Raw genomic sequence first — 19,720 nt, forward strand, 5'->3', positions numbered from 1 at the left:
TGGTCACATAAACACCACCCTATATCGGAAACCTACTGACCGCTATTCCTACCTACATGCCTCTAGCTTTCATCCAGATCATACCACTCGATCCATTGTCTACAGCCAAGCGCTACGATATAACCGCATTTGCTCCAACCCCTCAGACAGAGACAAACACCTACAAGATCTCTATCATGCATTCCTACAACTACAATACCCACCTGCTGAAGTGAAGAAACAGATTGACAGAGCCAGAAGAGTACCCAGAAGTCACCTACTACAGGACAGGCCCAACAAAGAAAACAACAGAACGCCACTAGCCATCACCTTCAGCCCCCAACTAAAACCTCTCCAACGCATCATCAAGGATCTACAACCTATCCTGAAGGACGAGCCATCGCTCTCTCAGATCTTGGGAGACAGACCAGTCCTTGCTTACAGACAGCCCCCCAATCTGAAGCAAATACTCACCAGCAACCACACACCACACAACAGAACCACTAACCCAGGAACCTATCCTTGCAACAAAGCCCGTTGCCAACTCTGTCCACATATCTATTCAGGGGATACCATCATAGGGCCTAATCACATCAGCCACACTATCAGAGGCTCGTTCACCTGCGCATCTACCAATGTGATATATGCCATCATGTGCCAGCAATGCCCCTCTGCCATGTACATTGGCCAAACTGGACAGTCTCTACGTAAAAGAATGAATGGACACAAATCAGACGTCAAGAATTATAACATTCAAAAACCAGTTGGAGAACACTTCAATCTCTCTGGTCACTCGATCACAGACCTAAGAGTGGCTATACTTCAACAAAAAGGCTTCAAAAACAGACTCCAACGAGAGACTGCTGAATTGGAATTAATTTGCAAACTGGATACAATTAACTTAGGCTTGAATAGAGACTGGGAATGGATGAGTCATTACACAAAGTAAAACTATTTCCCCATGGTATTTCTCCCTCCCACCCCACCTCCCACTGTTCCTCTGATATTCTTGTTAACTGCTGGAATTAGCCTACCTTGCTTGTCACCATGAAAGGTTTTCCTCCTTTTCCCCCCCCTGCTGCTGGTGATGGCTTATCTTAAGTGATCACTCTCCTTACAGTGTGTATGATAAACCCATTGTTTCATGTTCTCTGTGTGTGTGTATATAAATCTCTCCTCTGTTTTTTCCACCAAATGCATCCGATGAAGTGAGCTGTAGCTCACGAAAGCTTATGCTCTAATAAATTTGTTAGTCTCTAAGGTGCCACAAGTACTCCTTTTCTTTTTGCGAATACAGACTAACACGGCTGCTACTCTGAAACCTAAGTTAATACTGAAATGGGATTGGCTTAAGAGAGCTGATTCTCCTCTTGATGCACATATGTAATATATGTTTGTGTTCTATGCAAGTATGAAAGGGGTAAATATTCCTGTTTGATTCATTAAGCATATTGCTCAATATTTTTTCGTGCAAGCAAACCGGTGAGGTGCTCAGATACCACAGTGAGTGGACTAGCATGAGAACCTGAATAGATTGCCGGTAGTGAATGGCTCCTATCCTAGTGCAGACTGTCTTAGGGCACCTGCTTGTGGTTAGGCCTCCTTTGATTTCCCTGCACATGGGATATAAACATTCAGGCAAACCTTCGGGTACTAAAGAGTACCCGAAGGTCTGTTATTAAAGACCTTTCTGGAGCCTTTTTTTAGACCTTTAAAAAGGTCTTAAAAAAGGTTTTTGTAGACCTTTCAAAGGTTGTCTTTATTAACAGAAAAAAGCCTACAGAAAGTATAAGCACAGGTTTCAGAGTAGCAGCCGTGTTAGTCTGTATTCGCAAAAAGAAAAGGAGTACTTGTGGCACCTTAGAGACTAACAAATTTATTAGAGCATAAGCTTTCGTGAGCTACAGCTCACTTCATCGGATGCATTTGGTGGAAAAAACAGAGGAGAGATTTATATACACACACACACAGAGAACATGAAACAATGGGTTTATCATACACACTGTAAGGAGAGTGATCACTTAAGATAAGCCATCACCAACAGCAGGGGGGGGAAGGAGGAAAACCTTTCATGGTGACAAGCAGGTAGGCTAATTCCAGCAGTTAACAAGAATATCAGAGGAACAGTGGGGGGTGGGGTGGGAGGGAGAAATACCATGGGGAAATAGTTTTACTTTGTGTAATGACTCATCCATTCCCAGTCTCTATTCAAGCCTAAGTTAATTGTATCCAGTTTGCAAATTAATTCCAATTCAGCAGTCTCTCGTTGGAGTCTGTTTTTGAAGCTTTTTTGTTGAAGTATAGCCACTCTTAGGTCTGTGATCGAGTGACCAGAGAGATTGAAGTGTTCTCCAACTGGTTTTTGAATGTTATAATTCTTGACGTCTGATTTGTGTCCATTCATTCTTTTACGTAGAGACTGTCCAGTTTGGCCAATGTACATGGCAGAGGGGCATTGCTGGCACATGATGGCATATATCACATTGGTAGATGCGCAGGTGAACGAGCCTCTGATAGTGTGGCTGATGTGATTAGGCCCTATGATGGTATCCCCTGAATAGATATGTGGACAGAGTTGGCAACGGGCTTTGTTGCAAGGATAGGTTCCTGGGTTAGTGGTTCTGTTGTGTGGTGTGTGGTTGCTGGTGAGTATTTGCTTCAGATTGGGGGGCTGTCTGTAAGCAAGGACTGGTCTGTCTCCCAAGATCTGAGAGAGCGATGGCTCGTCCTTCAGGATAGGTTGTATATCCTTGATGATGGCTCGTTCACCTGCGCATCTACCAATGTGATATATGCCATCATGTGCCAGCAATGCCCCTCTGCCATGTACATTGGCCAAACTGGACAGTCTCTACGTAAAAGAATGAATGGACACAAATCAGACGTCAAGAATTATAACATTCAAAAACCAGTTGGAGAACACTTCAATCTCTCTGGTCACTCGATCACAGACCTCAGAGTGGCTATACTTCAACAAAAAAGCTTCAAAAACAGACTCCAACGAGAGACTGCTGAATTGGAATTAATTTGCAAACTGGATACAATTAACTTAGGCTTGAATAGAGACTGGGAATGGATGAGTCATTACACAAAGTAAAACTATTTCCCCATGGTATTTCTCCCTCCCACCCCACCCCCCACTGTTCCTCTGATATTCTTGTTAACTGCTGGAATTAGCCTACCTGCTTGTCACCATGAAAGGTTTTCCTCCTTCCCCCCCCTGCTGTTGGTGATGGCTTATCTTAAGTGATCACTCTCCTTACAGTGTGTATGATAAACCCATTGTTTCATGTTCTCTGTGTGTGTGTATATAAATCTCTCCTCTGTTTTTTCCACCAAATGCATCCGATGAAGTGAGCTGTAGCTCACGAAAGCTTATGCTCTAATAAATTTGTTAGTCTCTAAGGTGCCACAAGTACTCCTTTTCTTTTTGAGAAAGTATAAGCAAAACTTTTACACAGGGTCTTAGCTGGGAGACTGAGTCAGTTTTAGTTTTAGTTTCTGTCCCCCTAAGTCCAGTCCATTAGTCATCTCTTTCCAGGCCAATTACCACCAGGGTTCTCTCGACTTAGGTCCTTTCCTCTGGAGTCAGATCTCTTGTGTTTACACCTGGGTAAGGTCCTTCTCTGGGTCCAACTCCATGGAGAAGAGCTGCAGCTGACTGGTCTCCAAGGCAGCACGTTGTTCCTGGCAGGCTGGGCTTCCTGCAACTGTTTGGGAGATCCTTTTGCTGAGACCGGGCCTTCTTGGATACCTGTCAACTGTAGCTCTTGTTTTAAGAATCTCCTGTCTCCAGGAGTACGCCTTCCAGACTCTCTGCTCTGGTGTGCTCTCCTGATACCTTCTTTCCTCAGAAGCTTCCCATTTCCTTAGGAGTACTTACCCTAACTAAACTCGGATAACCTTTTTATTAGGTCCAGCTATCATTCACCAATTAACCTTTAAGTAGTCATCTGGGGCAGTCATTTAACTCCGGTGGTCCTGCAGAAGGCAGTCACAAGCAGACTGGATCCTGATTTCGCTTAAAGAGGCCAGTCACCCCAGGACACCAACAGTAACCAATATATTCTTAACAAGAAATAATCCATATCAGAACTGAGCTCTCTGCATTCTTATGACTGCTTGGCACAAAACATAATAAGCATCAGTGTTATGCTAGCTGCTTTTTATACTGCATCATGTGTAGTAGACAATGCTTGCAAGTCTAAAAAGACATAGTTGGAAAAGATAACTTCATGTAGTGTGAACAGAATCTATGTCCCAAACTAATTTTGTTTTTTATTAATAGGCATTTGTACTGCATGTTTCTTACACAGGACCTTGAATAATTGATTCTTGCATCATCCGTTCCTATTCCTAGAGTGGCAAAATGCAAGGAAGGCATAAGTAAAAAGCCCTAACCATGCATAAGATTTATCTTAAGGAGTTTTGCCACTGAATGTTCAACAGAATGCCCTTCTGTATAGATGGAATAAATGTCATACATGAGAAGAATTGACGATGCAAGGCTTAGTGTTCTTTCATCAGTTCTGTTGTCATGGGGCAACATGTGCAATAGGTGCAGTGAGGGACTAGGATGAAACTACTAAATTCACTTTCTTTGATGGTCTAAACTGCCAAGATTAAAACCCAATTCTTCAGAGATGAAAAGGTCAATGTACTGCAAGTAACCCCAGGCATCATTCTAGCTCTTCCTCTGCACACTATTTTTAGTGGTAAAATGCATCTATTTTAACTAAGGTGACCAGCTGTCCCATTTTTAAAGGGACAGTCCCATTTTTGGGGATTTTTTTCTTATATAAGCGCCTATTACCCTTCCACCCCTGTCCTGTTTTTTCACAGTTGCTATCTGGTAACCCTAATTTTAACTATTAGACCTTTTAAAAGCTGAATGCTCGTTTATCACCGCGGGCAATTAATTAAATGCTTGCCAAACTGTGTGTGGTTTATGATGCTATGTAGAAAAATAGGCATGACATTCAGATCAAAATACAATATGGGGATTTGGCGGGGGAGTGAAAGGGTTGTCCAAGATTTACTATCTATCACTGGGACTGTCTTGAGTCAGTAGAAATGCCTTTAACTTATTTTGACGAGTTTTTTCTCTCCAAATCTAGCTGAAGACAGGCTATGTTTTCTGGCACAACTTTTTTTTATAAAGACTTTTGTGATGCATGGAAAATCCATTAGGGCCAGTATATTTGAAAAAAGAAATCTCTATCTATTGGATGCTATGGCTGATTCAACGAAGTGCCCCCCTTGTATCGTAGGGGATATTTTGGTGTAATAGTGATCAGATATATGAAAACGTTCTCCTTAGATAAATCCTATTTCACTACTCCACAATTTTATATGAGAAAATATTTTTAGTTCTTATGGAAATTGAGGCTGTTTTGATATACTATCTAGACTATTAATCAAGCTTTAGTGCTCTGGCCAAGTATCATGATCAAGTGGCTTAATCAGTATTCATCTGCTTTATTACATTTCAGGAGAATACGTACCAAGTTCAATGCGCAAAACATCTAAGCGATTACAACTGCACACAATCATAGGAGTCCAATACTTCAGACACTCTTCTTTTCTTGAGAGTTGTTGGGCATTTAAATCACACACTGCCAGGCTGATATTAAAATATAGTAAACTTAGCTGCAGCAAACCAGTCGTTGGACACCTTCAGCAAACTTGAAAAGTCAAATGGGTATCTAGTTTTCTCTGTGATAGCTACACTGAAAGCTAATGGATGCTATTGGATCTGACTGTAAATTGGGGCTCATGCTGTCACTAAAGCTTACTGTAAATTGCAAGACACCTTTGTCTAGATGAGTAAGAACAGCTGTTGGTTTGATCAGTTGGGGCAAGGGGCAGGTGTCCATAACTGGGCTTTTAGCTCAGTAAAGCATATTGGTACAGTGAGAGAGATGGAAAGAACTTAACCATTAATAAGTGTCCATCCAGCTAAAATGGGATCTTTACCATTCATGAACGATATAAATCTTCTGATAGAAAATCTGTAGGGAATGTTTCCTGATGCTGGTAAAGCATTTTTGTGTTTTTAAAAAACCAACAAAAAAAACCCCAAACCTGGATTTACCTATACTGTTCTAGTTTTGAGTCTTCGTATTTACTTTTTTTAAAGCAAAAGACAAGCTACTTGGTTGTCATATGTCAACTCAAGCATGTATTTTCATGGCTGAATAAGTAGCATGTCTTCACTTTCTACATTATTTAACATAACTTGTGAGAAATACTTTAAAATATGTTCAACATGCATTGTACTCATAAGTTACCTTCTGAACAGTGTTTGATATAAATAGTTTGATGGGAAATCCAATTTTGGGTGCAGTTGAAATATAAAACAGTTGTCTTCAATTTGAATTTTAATCTCTTTTCAGGTGGAAAGACATGACATGAATACTCTGAGCTTGCCACTTAACATTCGCCGTGGGGGTTCAGACACCAACCTCAACTTTGATGTACCTGATGGGGTCTTAGAATTTCACAAAGTCAAACTTAATGCAGATAGCCTGAAACAAAAAATTTTGAAAGTTACAGAAGAGATCAAAATTGAACAAACAGCCCGTGATGGAAATGTGGCTGAATACTTAAAGCTGGTGAACAGTGCAGACAAGCAGCAGGCTGGACGTATTAAACAAGTCTTCGAAAAGAAGAATCAGAAGTCTGCCCACTCCATTGCCCAGCTACAGAAGAAATTGGAACAGTATCACCGAAAGCTCAAAGACATCGAACAAAATGGATCCTCCAAAAGTTCCAAATATACTTTGAAAGATAACTTGAAGGATATCCAGCCCCCTTTAAAAGATGTCCATGGCAAATCTCGTACCAGTGGCCAAGGTGCTGAGAGCAGCAAATCAGGTGTGCCAGGTGTCTCCCTGACACCACCAGTGTTTGTTTTCAACAAGTCAAGAGAGTTTGCAAATTTGATCCGAAATAAATTTGGTAGTGCTGACAACATTTCTCACCTGAAAAATACCCTGGATGAATTTCGGCCAGAAACTAGTTCCAGGGCCTATGGTGGCAGTGCTACTATTGTGGCTAAACCAAAATATGTTAGTGATGATGAATGCTCAAGTGGGACATCTGGCTCTGCAGATAGTAATGGGAACCATTCCTTTGGGCCTGGTGAGACAAACGCTCTGGACAGCCAAGCAAAGCTTTCCATGATCTTGGAGGAACTGAGAGAAATAAAGGAAACACAGTCCCAATTAGCAGATGACATAGAGAATTTAAAAGCACAGTTTCAAAGAGACTATGGTTTTATTTCTCAGACATTACAGGAGGAAAGATACAGGTATTTTCTTTTCCTGTTCTTTTGAAATGGCTTTTGCACAGGTATATGAACTGAGTCAAAACTAAGTGATTGGAGTTTTTTGTTTGTTTGTTTGTTTGTTCATTTTTTAAAGGTAAACTTGTGTTCAGTAATCATTGTCAGGTACCAAAGTTCTTGATTTCTTCTGTTAACCTAAATTTGTGACAATAATACTTCACAATTTGATAGAACTGACAGTTCTGTGTGCAGTTGTCTAAGGCTTTTCTGGAAAGTTTCGTTATCTGATACTTCACTGACATTACCTTATGTGAATATTACATACAATTGGTGCCAGTGCTGTCATCGCCAATGGACTGCTCCTGATTTATTGTAACTTGGCACCTAAATAAGCAGTCTCTGATGTAACAGAGCTTTACCTTTGACAGTACTTCCTTATTAATGAGCCATTTCCTGCAGTGTGGTATGGTATATGTTCTCAACCACACTGTTATGGGATTGTGAAGTTTGAAGACATAATGTAACAAAGTATAGTGAGATTTGGTTTTAAATACTTTAACACTGCTTCCCTGTGGGCTCATTAGCTGCTTGGTAAACCCTTTAACATCTATTCTGGAGTGCGAGTTATGTTCTGCAGAGTATCAGCACCTGGTCCCAGAGAATAAAAGCGGGCACAAGGTACTTTTTTTTTTTTTTTAAGGTGACTAGTGACTTTTTAGATGCCACAATTTTTGAGCTTCCCAGCTTAAGACACCTTAAAGGGTCCTGCTTTTCAGAAAATGCTGAGCACCTGCCCTCTGATAATCAGGTTTATTTAAGGTGTAAAACTTAGGCATCCAAAGTAACTAGTCGCTGTTGAAAATTGTGGCCCCCTGAAGCATACACAGAACATCCTGTTTATCATATTAGTCATGATAATAAGTGTATTGGTTAATGAGATCAATATAGTTTCTACTGTGCTAACAGACTAAACATTCATACAAACACAATACTTATTAAAATTTCCTTGTGCAGTTCTCCAAGTGTAGGGAAGGCAATTTATTTCAGTTTGTTTATATGGTGGGGAAAATATGTAGAAATCCCCATGATAAGATTTGAATGGTGGTTTGAAAGGAGGAAGAGCGTGCATTGGATACACTTATCCACTGAGTTATTTTTATATTGCAGTGTTAAAATGCCTTGGTCTTTCAAACGTTGTTCTGTTGTTTCACCAACCAGGAGCATTTACAAAGAGCTTTCAGCCTGCCGAGTAAGTCCTTGGGAAACTCCCCCCCCATCCCTTTCATTACAAACCGAAGTGGTGGTTACTTGAGATGCAAGGAAAGATGACTTTAAAGTACAGATGTATTCTAACATGGTGTAACATCATTTGTGTAGAAGAGCTAAATTCAGAGTTCTGTTTTTCCTGAAAAAGGTATGAACGATTGGAAGACCAGCTAAACGATCTGACAGATCTTCATCAGCATGAGACTGCAAACCTGAAACAAGAGCTAGCCAGCATAGAAGAGAGAGTGGCATATCAGGCCTGTGAACGGTCACGAGATGTTCAGGTATTTTTATAATCAACTTGTTACATGGCCTAGAAATTTTGCAAAATTTGGAATAATGTTTGCATTTAAGGAATTTAGGCCCAACTTTTTACGCAGCTAGAGTGCAACCTTGGCCCCATTGAAGTCAATGGCAGAATTCCCACTGAAGTCAATGGGGCCACGATTTTACCTGCTAGTGTTTCATAATTGCATGAATAAAATCCTGTGGATTCTAAATGGTGTCTTACATCTACTGCTCTGTCATCACTAGAGGAATAAGGAATCTACTGGTCTAATGTAAAATGCTCTGAAATGCAATAATTTTGCTTTCCCTACTGGCTCTGTAATAGCAGTAGGATAACACTATTCCCAGTTGTGAGCTTAACAAAAATGAATGTCCAAACCCCTTCCTAGCTGAATACTAACATAGCATGGCAGAGCCCTGTATAAATTTTGAATTTTGTAGAAAAACGACATAGCTGTCAAAAACTGACTGAGATCCCAAATCATTCGTAAAACACCCATGTAGACTTGTGAATTATAAATACAGTTCAATGATGAACTGAGAAGTTTTTAACCCATCGAGACCTTTTGTTCCCTGTGTTTCTCCTGCAAGAGGTGTTCACTGCATTAACACCTAAAGTAGTGAAAAGAAATTGCATTTCTTGTATAGGTTTATGCATTTAGTGATGACTTTACCACAGTCAACTAAACACAATCAATGAAGTAGAAGATTATAAACATTCTGGAAAGTGTGTATTTATTTACTTGTCACTTACGTTTGTACATATATTGGGTTAATAATTGGGGGGGTTATTTTTTATTTAAAGAGCATTTAGTTCACCTTTTAAAAAAACAAAACAAAACAGCCAGATGTATACATTCAGGTTCAGAACAAAAGAAACATCAAATGAGAGAAGACCAAGAGTCAGTAAGGGATGGGAAACTTAATTTCAAAATATAGACTAGAGTTTGATCTCCAGAAAGTATAAAATGATGATGATGATTTGAAGAAAAGAGTAAGTGTGGGTAGCTGTGTTTTTTGAGTGCAGGACATTTCCTAAAGATTAATGACAACCCTGGGGTCTCGGTTATCCACTTTTCTCAGATGATCAGAATTTCTGATTTTATTGTATAAAAGAACAAGTTGGAAAGTGAATTATAATTACAGTATTATTCTGGCAGCTAAACATTTCTGCATTTTACTTGCTACAGTCCTCTTAATATTTTTTTGTATCTCCTTTTAAGCAGACATATTGATATTTAAATGAAATAACTGTAAGCAAAGTTCGGCTGTAAAGTGGCCAGCATGTCTCAGTTTTATGTTCTCTAGAGACATGCGTGCTCAAATACATTTATGAAATGGATCATTGTACAATCATTTCAAGAGAATGAAAGTAAATTTAGACCAGAATGGAGGTGTAAACCTAATGGGTCCACATTGAAGTTGATTTAACTGGTGTCACAGCAAGTCAGCAGTGTCCTAAAATTTTCAATGGTGTATGTGAACAAACTAATTTTGGTGCTGCTTTGATATAGTGAAGTTACCATGGTATCAGCTTAGCTTACCCAGTTCTTCAGCTCATCAGTACAGGTTCAACCTCTCTAGTATGGCACCCTCAGGACCTGACCGGTGCTGAACCAGAGAATTTGCCGAATCCTGGGAAGTCAATGCAGAGTCCAGCGAGTCTCCGTAGGCACCTGGGGGCCCTGCTGCCACCCAGAGTCCCGGCCTCCCGCCCAGGGGCTCCATGCTGGCCCCAAGTTGCAGCTGCTGGCTTCTTGCCCAGGATCCCAGCTGCCAGCCCCAAGTCCTCCCCCTTTCTCCCAGAGCTTTAATGCTGCAAATCAGCTGTTCACGGTGCGCTGGAAGCCCTGGGAAGGAGGAGGAGATGGTAAGGGCAGGGCCACTGGCATGCATGAGGCAAGGGGAGAAGAGTGCAGAGGGGGGAGCTTGGCACTGATGAATGTTCCGCACCCACTAATTTTTCCCCTTGAGTGCTCCAGCCCCAGAGCACCCACGGAGTTGGCGCCTATGCCGGACCACGAATGTTGCCGGACCAGGGAGTGCCGTATTAGAGAGGTTCAACCTGTACATTCAGAAAACATGAGACACCATGAACACTATTTTCCTCAACCAGGAAAAAATGTAAATGTTACACAATAGCATTGTCAAGTTTGATTATACTTTTTTGTAAACAGTTGATCGTCTGCACAACATATTTGTTTAAATAGATTATAAATTATACTCAGCAGCTGAATGAGAAACTGCTTTGTGTAGAAAAATAAGAGTCAGCTACATTTCTTTTTGTCTACAGGAAGCCTTGGAATCTTGCCAGACTCGGGTTTTTAAGCTGGAGTTCCATCAGCAAGAACAGCAAGCGCTGCAGTCGGAAACTGTGAACGCTAAAGTACTCCTAGGGAAATGTATAAATGTAATCTTGGCCTTTATGACTGTCATCTTAGTGTGCGTCTCTACCATTGCAAAGTTTATAGCTCCTATGATGAAGAGCCGTTTCCATATCATCTGCACTTTTTTTGCAGTGACTCTACTTGCAGTATTTTGTAAAAATTGGGATCACATTATCTGTGCCATAGAAAGGATGATCATACCTAGATGAATCCACTAGTCCAGATGGTTTTTATATTTTTAAAGAAATGTATGTGTACAAACTACCAACATTTTTAATTTTGCAATCTAAACATGCAGACTGGATGAAGGCTATAAAAACTCTTGAATGATAAGGTGTAAATACTTCAATTTATACTCTGTAGCAGTTATTTGCCTATTTAATTATACTGTATGTAATTGGCTACATCTATTATGAACTGCTCACTCATGTAAATCTTTTGCCTTAATCTTACCAGCTTTCCACTTTACAAACCAGCATATCTACAAGAGGTCATGCTACTGGTGGTGTAAGAAATGTGAAGTGTATTGTGTAATTAACTAGAGTGAGGAGGATGGTGGTGGGAGTGCATTACAATAAGCATGTTTTTACACCATTCCTATTGGATTAATTCAGTTGTCTAGCTTCCCATATGAACCAGGATAGAATGCCTATCTATATTTTACAATATTAGGAAATACCAGCCATACTTATAGTATTTCCTAATGCTAGATGATTTAACATCTGTGAATTAGAAACTGGGAAGGTGCTTAATTACAATCCAGCACCATTTTCTGATGCTTCTGCCAGTAGGCCCTTACTCATATGGATTATTCTTTAAATGTTATACTTTCCCAACAATTTAATATGACTAGAGTCTCTAGTGATACAGATTAGTAAATATCGTATCCTAGAGCTATTCTTTATCATGTTTAGGAAATATATAAACGTAATAACATACTTCCAAATATGATGCACTGAATGAATTATAAGATCACAAGAACATCTTAGAAGAATAAAGAAACAAGTAACCAGGGCTGATGCCACAATGTTGACTTCTCTTCTGGTCATATTTCAAGCTTTGCAGATTGCAAAGGGAGAGTGCATAAATAATTATTTAAATTTTTAACAGTCAGTTGATGAGCTTTCCAGTGAATGTGAAATAGATAACACTAGGTCCCAAGTTGGAGTAGGAGTTAGTAATGCTCAAGGAAATTGGATGTTGTGAATTTTTTTGCTTCGGGATTCCACAAGAACCACCAGGTCAGGAGGGTTGGGAAAGAATGAAACTTTATATATTAGAACTAACTGTGGGACGTGTTGAGAGACATTCCTGAGAACAGTGTGTTAGACATCAGACAGTAATGGCACTATGAAAGAGGTAGTTTTTTTTTTTTTTAAATATTTATTTTGCCTGATCTAGAAACTACAAAATGTTTTTCTTGAAATCCTTTGTTGCCTGGGTAACCAGATATGATGTAAAGTAATATATGAAATAAAATATCAGGATTCTTCTCCACTCGTATGAATCCAAAAAAAGACACGTGTCTGGTTATTTAATTTAATACTTAATGCTGTTTGCTTTTAAGATATGTTGTCATGACAGCATTATTGTTACTTTGGTCGCAGGGCTAGTTGTGCCTGAATTTTAATCAAGTGCAATAATTTGTATGGAAGTCTTTAGAAATTTTTATATGGGGGGAAAAAAGGAAAAAGCACTTTGTCCTTTCTTTACCATAACACGATTTATAATTAATCTAATAGTTTGTTGCGGTTTCAGGGGCTGAACAAAGAGCATGGCTAATGGTGTAAATAATAATATAACCAAGACTTTAGAAAACTAAATTAAAAAAAACTCATTAAAGAAATTCTCATATGTGCAGTGTTTTTGAATATAGAAAGGAATTCAATCCAAAAGAATTGTGATACTTGACTTGCTGCAAGCACAGGAAATTAATCAAATAGAATACACCCACTTTATCCTAACTAGATCCTGTTCAATCTTTCCAGAGGAAAATGGCATAACCTGCCATACCTCAAACTAAAGTCAGTTTAACCCTGTATATGTGAGCAAGAATTGCCATATATTCATCCAAATCCATTTATTCTCAAAGCCACTATTGGTATCCATGTAATTAGTCCTCTTTTCCTTGATTTCTAATAAATTGGATACTGTCTCTGCCTCTGAAAGCAAAGAATTCCAAATCCAAATTCCTTCTGAGGAGAAAAACAGTCAGAGGTATACCTAAACTTTACCTTTTTCAATTTACAGGCAGGTCCCTGTGCATTCCTGTTGCTGTTTAGTTCAATTAGATCCTTATTCCCAGTTTTTTATGATTCCCATTTAGGTATTCTATATATACATTGCATTAAAATTTCATCCCCTAATCAGTCCAGCCGCTCATAGCTACCCCATCTATCCAGTTCATAGGCTGAGGAGATTACAAACTGTATCAGTTGAAGAGATTAAACATATCTTCATAGTGAAGTCCCCTCCATAACTTTGAAAAAATGTAGCTGCTCCTTTCTGGATTTACTCCAGAATTTATACGTCCTAACAGAGGATTTCCCTTGTTTTGTTTATATACCCTTTTGATGCAGCTTGAGAACCTTTTTGCCTTTACTGCATTAACAATACATTCCCATCTTCATTGCAGCTAACATGAATATTAAGTTCTTTTGTTGTCAGTAGTTTCCAGTTCTTCAGCCAGCAATTATATTTTAGAGTCAAAATCCTTTGACTTGCATTAAAATCCATCAGACATTTTATAAACCATTCCCTTAATGTATTTAAGTTTTTCTTACCAATTTATAACTTTGCGTCTAAAGGTGAGTTTGGAGTGGACAGACCTAAAAGGAAGAGCCCCAGTACTGACTCTTGACATAATATGCTAGTGACTTCTCTCCCTTGTAATCCATTGCCACCATTTTTGTGTCCTCCATTTAATCATTTTGATATCCAATTTATATACCTGCATTCCAGGCTGGACAATAGAAAAATCAAGCATTGATGCATTACTTTTGTTAAATGGCTTACAAATGTCTACATATATGTAATATGGATGCTATTTGTCAGTAGCTTTACTGAAACTCAGGAAAACAATTGTTTAGTTTAGCATAATTTAGTTATCTTTATTAATTTAACCTTGCTGGTTCCAATGTAGAAACCTTGAATTTGTGACCCATTTGGTGGTGTTATCTGTCTCCGACAGTTTCCAGGATCAGGACATAACAAATTAAGCCTCCTTACCTCAGTAAGATCAGCCAGTCTTTCTCATAAGCAGAAACATCTGTTACAGCCATGATTTGGGAATACAAAGGCATCTACACTTGTTGGTAGTTACCATATTCTACCTGACTAATCTCCATGTAAAATGATGAGAATGTAATGGTCAAAGGAACTGTTTTACACTTGGCTGATATCTGACTCCAAATCAGAAATAGTGAGGTCTTACATAACAGATGCAGTACATTTCCTTATTGGCTTTGTATCAGAAATAAAACCCATTTAAAAATCACAAGACATCTGTAAAGAAAGAAAAAAGAAAATTGTTTCTCAGCACAAGTTAATACAGCCCTAACTGTTCTGTCAATCAGGCACTTTCATCTTTTTAGGTTCCTTTCTGAGCTCTATCTAAAACCATACCAATGTTCCATAGGCTGTCCCAAGCAATAGCAATTTCAAGATCTTTCTCCAAGAGAACTGCTCAGATTCTTTGTGGATCTCACATCTTCTGTCAAGTCTCCCCATCTTCTTCCCTTCTCTTTCCCTCAGCCGTCCTGGTCTTTTGGTAATCTTTCTCTCATGCTCCATTTTAATATAAATTTCAAAAACTAATTCAAAATGCCTTAAGGTACCATATTTTTCCTCATCATTTGCTTCAGTAATTTGCATATGTCCCTTGCTGAACCCAATCTTTGCTTTCCCAATTCTTCCAACATTTGTTTTTTCTTCTCCTTGTGCATCCTTATCTGTGGTAAGCCAGGGTGTCTAACTTGTGTTAAGGAAGTGGAAGGTAGCCTTTAATATGCTCATGGCACTCAGTCCCTTTAAGTGTATGCCAAACTCTTTGCAACTTCTGCTCCCAAAATATGTTGAATTCTTTTCTCTGGCTGATTCTGGCTGGCAATCAAAGAATCACTTAATTTCATTTATATTATGATCTTGCCAAGTGTATTTCCAGTCTCAAGATCCTTAGTAAGTTGATCATAATTGGTTGGAACTGAGTCTAATAGCTCTAGTCATCATGGTTATCATCATAACTACTTGAGAGAGAAACACATCTTTGAAAGCCCCAAAGAGTTTGATGGTAGAATCCATACCTGTTGATTTCTGGAGAGTTAATTTCCCATGACAGTTACCTTCACTGTTAGCTACCTTTCTAATTTCAGCCCATTGATCCAAATCAAGGGGTTTCTTTAGGGCTTCCCACATAGACCTAGTGAAAGATGCCCACATAAATTTAGTTCCACTACTGTCCAAAGTCACTGATATTACTATGACTAGATACTATCCTATTCAATTTCTTCCTGACTTATATACTAGAAGTTCAGTCCTTCATGTAACCCAGTGATGCTTCTTGTCTAATTAAGCTCCAGTTATACTAGTTCTGGCTTTTCATAGAAAGCTATTGAATCTGGCCACTGCTTGTTTAGTATCAAAATGCCTAACGTTAAGAAGTGCAACCGCTACTGGATTACTGGGTCCAGTTCTGGTGTCAACATTTCAAGAAGGATGTTGATAAATTTGAGAGTTCACAAAAAGACCACTGAGAATGATTTAAGGGTTGGAAAACATGCCTCACAGTGAAAGATTTAAGGAGCTCATTCTGTTTAGCTTACCAAAGAGAAAGTTAGGGGGCGACTTGGTCAGTCTGTAAGATCCAGATCCTTGATGTATTTAGGCTTTTTATTCTATCTGTAAGGTTTTCATACCATGCACATCACCATAATATCTGAGCATCTTCCAGTAGTGCATTAAGTAACATGACTACATATCTGTGACATATTATTTTGTGTTCTCATCCTCTTCCCCAGAGGGAGAAGCATGTGGAGTTGTGTCTTGTTTTGGTAGGGTGGGCGTTTTGTTTGTTAAATATAACTGTTGCTATGTGTTCATGTTTGAGAAGAAAAGATCAAAGAAATGCGCCTTGCACTTGAGTGGAAAGTGACACGGTTTGTAATAGTGGTTAGCTCCTGAGGGAGTTTGTTCCAGTCTTTTACCATCCCTGGAGAAGGTTCTGTCTCCTGCATAGACAAGCTTTACTCTTATCGAGCGTTGCATTGTGCCAGAGGAGTGAAGTTGTTGACCATGGTCGTCTTTCCAGAACTTTGGGGGCCATGCCCAGGCCATGGAATGTTTGGAAGACAAGGACTGAGACCTTGAACTTGATTTGAAATTCTATGGGAAGCTAGTGTAGGGAGCAGAGGACCAATATGATATGCTCTTAGTCTGTGTTGCTGAGGAGAGACACACTATAGCATTTCATACTAGTTGGAGTTTCCTAAGTTCCCATTGATTTTCAGTGGAAGTAAGGAGCCTAAATACCTTTCAGCATCTTTGCATAAGTACCTACATTGAGAACAGAGATTTGATAAGACATCTCTTCAATCTAGAAAATAAAGATATAACATGAATCAATGGCTGGAAGCTGAAGGTAGACAAACTCAAACTAGAAATAAGGTGCAAATTTTTAACTGACGGTAATTAACTATTGGAACAATTTACCACGGGTTGTAGTAGATTCTTCATCACTCAAGTTTTAAATCAAGATTGGATATTTTTCTAAAAGACAACGTAGTTCAAACAAGAATAAATTCAGGGAAGTCCTATGGCCTGTGTTATACAGGAGGTCAGACTAGATGATCACAATGGTCTTTCTGGCCTTAATGTACAAAAATTTGCTAAATAAGCTCAAAATACAAAGAGGATCCAGAATCACTTAGTGTAAAATTTTTCAAAAGTGCCTAAGTCCCATTTTCAGAAGTGACATGCTCTGAGACTTAGGTGCCTAGATTTTATATTGTTTTTTTTTAAATAAGGCAGTTTTATAGCTTCTTCCAGATAAACAAATATATATTCATAGTCAAAACTTGAAATACAGTACCATAAACACAGACAGCTTTTTTAAATGATGTTTGAATGCCAATAGAATGAGCTTATCTGGTAGTGAAGCAGAGTTCAGTTTAAAAAATGAAAATTTTACATTAAAATAATGGACGAAAGAAAATATTTCTATTTACTGAATTGCATAATCTCCCTTAAAGAACAAAAAGCACTATAAAATCCAGTTTTGAGGCCAGTAAAATCCTTTCTTCTGTTTTCTAAGATGTTAGAGGACAACATACATACAGATTATATGGGGACTTGATTGAATTGTCTTGTAAATTTGATTTATTGCATGTGTGTGGTGTATTAAGTTGTACTGTTGGTAGAAAGCTCTTTCTTTCCATGAATCTATCTCCCTTCCTTTTTTGTAAGATAATGCTGACTAGGCAGTACCAAAGTGTACTGAAAGTTGTTTATTTTTATTGACTGAAAATATTTGTGTCAGCATGTAACCTGTGTGTATCGTACCACTTTCATTTTGTGCAGCATGGTGTAAAAATGCATCTATTAATGTATGTAATGTTTTTGTATATTTCTTGGTGTGGTCGTGACTGCTCAAAGGTGCCATTAACATTTTTTTTAAAATAAAAGTATTTTAAACTTAATTTGCTGTTAAACGTTCATTTTCTTACAGTTATTAGTCAAATCCACCTCACTATAGTGTGTTCTCTGTCCATAACTACATTTCTTAATGGGGAGCACTCTCTCCATTTCAAAATAAAGATGAAAACATTCAGATGTTGATTTTGAGTGCTATATCCTGTGGGGATTTAGTCAAAAATTGACATCTTGGATTTTATTTACAACTATGGTTTGGCAGTGGTGTAAAGGTCAGATGTGGAACCATCACTGGACTTTTTTCCAAATTCAGTGTGAACATGATATATGGTGAGTTGGTTTAATTGTATCAAGTATTTGGAATCATTTTGGACTTTTTTCTTTGGACAATTGAAATAGAAGCTTGAGGTTTTTTATTTATTTATTCTAGTGTCAGAAAACAGGTTAAGACACATCACCAAATATTACTACTGTTGAGCATACATTCTTAGAATGTTCATATTAAGTATAACAATTCTTAATTAAAAAAAGTGCTCAAGAAAGGTGTTAGATTGACCGCCCTTGGGACTAAAGTCATGTATACCTAGAGCACATACAGCACTGACCACATACATACCCAGACCACACACAGCAGGTCATTTTGTTCTGTGGCTGTGCATCAATCCTGCTGTTAAAGAAATGGGATAAAATATTTTTCATGTCCAGTCAATTGCTGCCCCTTCCAAGTAATGCCAGTTTTCGTGCTAGGTTGGGTGTGGATGCTAGGAGCTTTAATCATACATTAACCACCCACACATAACAAGGTTATACGTTGGAAAAATATTTAAATGGCCAATGAAAACCGGCATTTGTGGAACAATGACAGAAGTTGATTTTCTTTATATTGTATAAGAGGTGATAGGTAGAGTGGGGTTAGGATGTGGAGGGCCTTAAAAGTGATGTGGTAGAGAGGCATATGGCCAAACTCTGCCTCCAGGCTTTATATGCTCCCCAGCAGTTCCTCTCTTACTTCTGCACAGTGAACATTTTTCTTTCTACAGTCTCCAGGTTGACTTGTTGCTCCTGGGCGTCATTCTTCAGTTTCACAGATGTGGGGTTTGTTTTGTTTTTAATTCTTGGACTTTTTTTCATCCCAGACTTTCCAAGACAGACTGCATTTAAATGTCATAGGAAATTGTATTTAGTTTTTCTATTAGCATTTTCTATCTTTTTAAGTTCATTTATTTGCATGTAGAAAAGGAGTACTTGTGGCACCTTAGAGACTAACAAATTTTTTAGAGCATAAGCTTTCGTGAGCTACAGCTCACTTCATCGGATGCATTTGGTGGAAAAAACAGAGGGGAGAGATCTCCCCTCTGTTTTTTCCACCAAATGCATCCGATGAAGTGAGCTGTAGCTCACGAAAGCTTATGCTCTAATAAATGTGTTAGTCTCTAAGGGGCCACAAGTACTCCTTTTCTTTTTGCGAATACAGACTAACACGGCTGCTACTCTGAAACCTTACTTTGCATGTGTTTACTTTATTACTCAGTTCAAAGCAAATGGCAAATTTGGATGCACACAATTGCAATTTTTAGTGAAAAATACAGTAATTGAAAATGCTAGCGTTCTCCCTACAGTGACAATCCATCCAGATCAGGACTGAGATAAATGAAAAGATAAGAGGAACTCTGCACTGCATTGTCCTGAATTCTTACTTGACATAGTGTTTCGCTTATATTCAGACTGTTGATTTAGCTGAAAACTCATTTGTTTTATGTCTGGTGACAGCTGAGTCCCCCAGTTGATAGCAATCCACCTTTCATGACATGAACTGCCAGTTTTAGACAGAGCTTGGGCAGAGAGGCTGAATTCTCTTTGTTTCCAG

At 38.7% G+C, this 19,720-nt stretch overlaps 1 protein-coding gene across 4 annotated transcripts in view; it reads left to right on the forward strand.

Annotated features, from left to right (window-relative positions):
- The window catches only part of TMCC3 (transmembrane and coiled-coil domain family 3), a 226,204-nt gene extending 208,304 nt beyond the window's left edge, over nt 1-17,900 (forward strand). For all 4 annotated transcript variants that reach the window (XM_043492256.1, XM_043492252.1, XM_038420387.2 and 1 more), the window contains exons 2-4: nt 6,375-7,291; nt 8,682-8,817; nt 11,115-17,900. In XM_043492256.1, coding sequence (XP_043348191.1) covers nt 6,375-7,291; nt 8,682-8,817; nt 11,115-11,417 — 1,356 coding nt within the window. In that variant the 3' untranslated portion in view covers nt 11,418-17,900. The remainder of the gene's footprint in view (nt 1-6,374; nt 7,292-8,681; nt 8,818-11,114) is intronic.
- Nucleotides 17,901-19,720: the final 1,820 nt, after the last annotated feature.

The sequence above is a fragment of the Dermochelys coriacea genome, chromosome 1, assembly GCF_009764565.3.
Source record: "Dermochelys coriacea isolate rDerCor1 chromosome 1, rDerCor1.pri.v4, whole genome shotgun sequence".
Taxonomy (NCBI): domain Eukaryota; kingdom Metazoa; phylum Chordata; order Testudines; family Dermochelyidae; genus Dermochelys; species Dermochelys coriacea.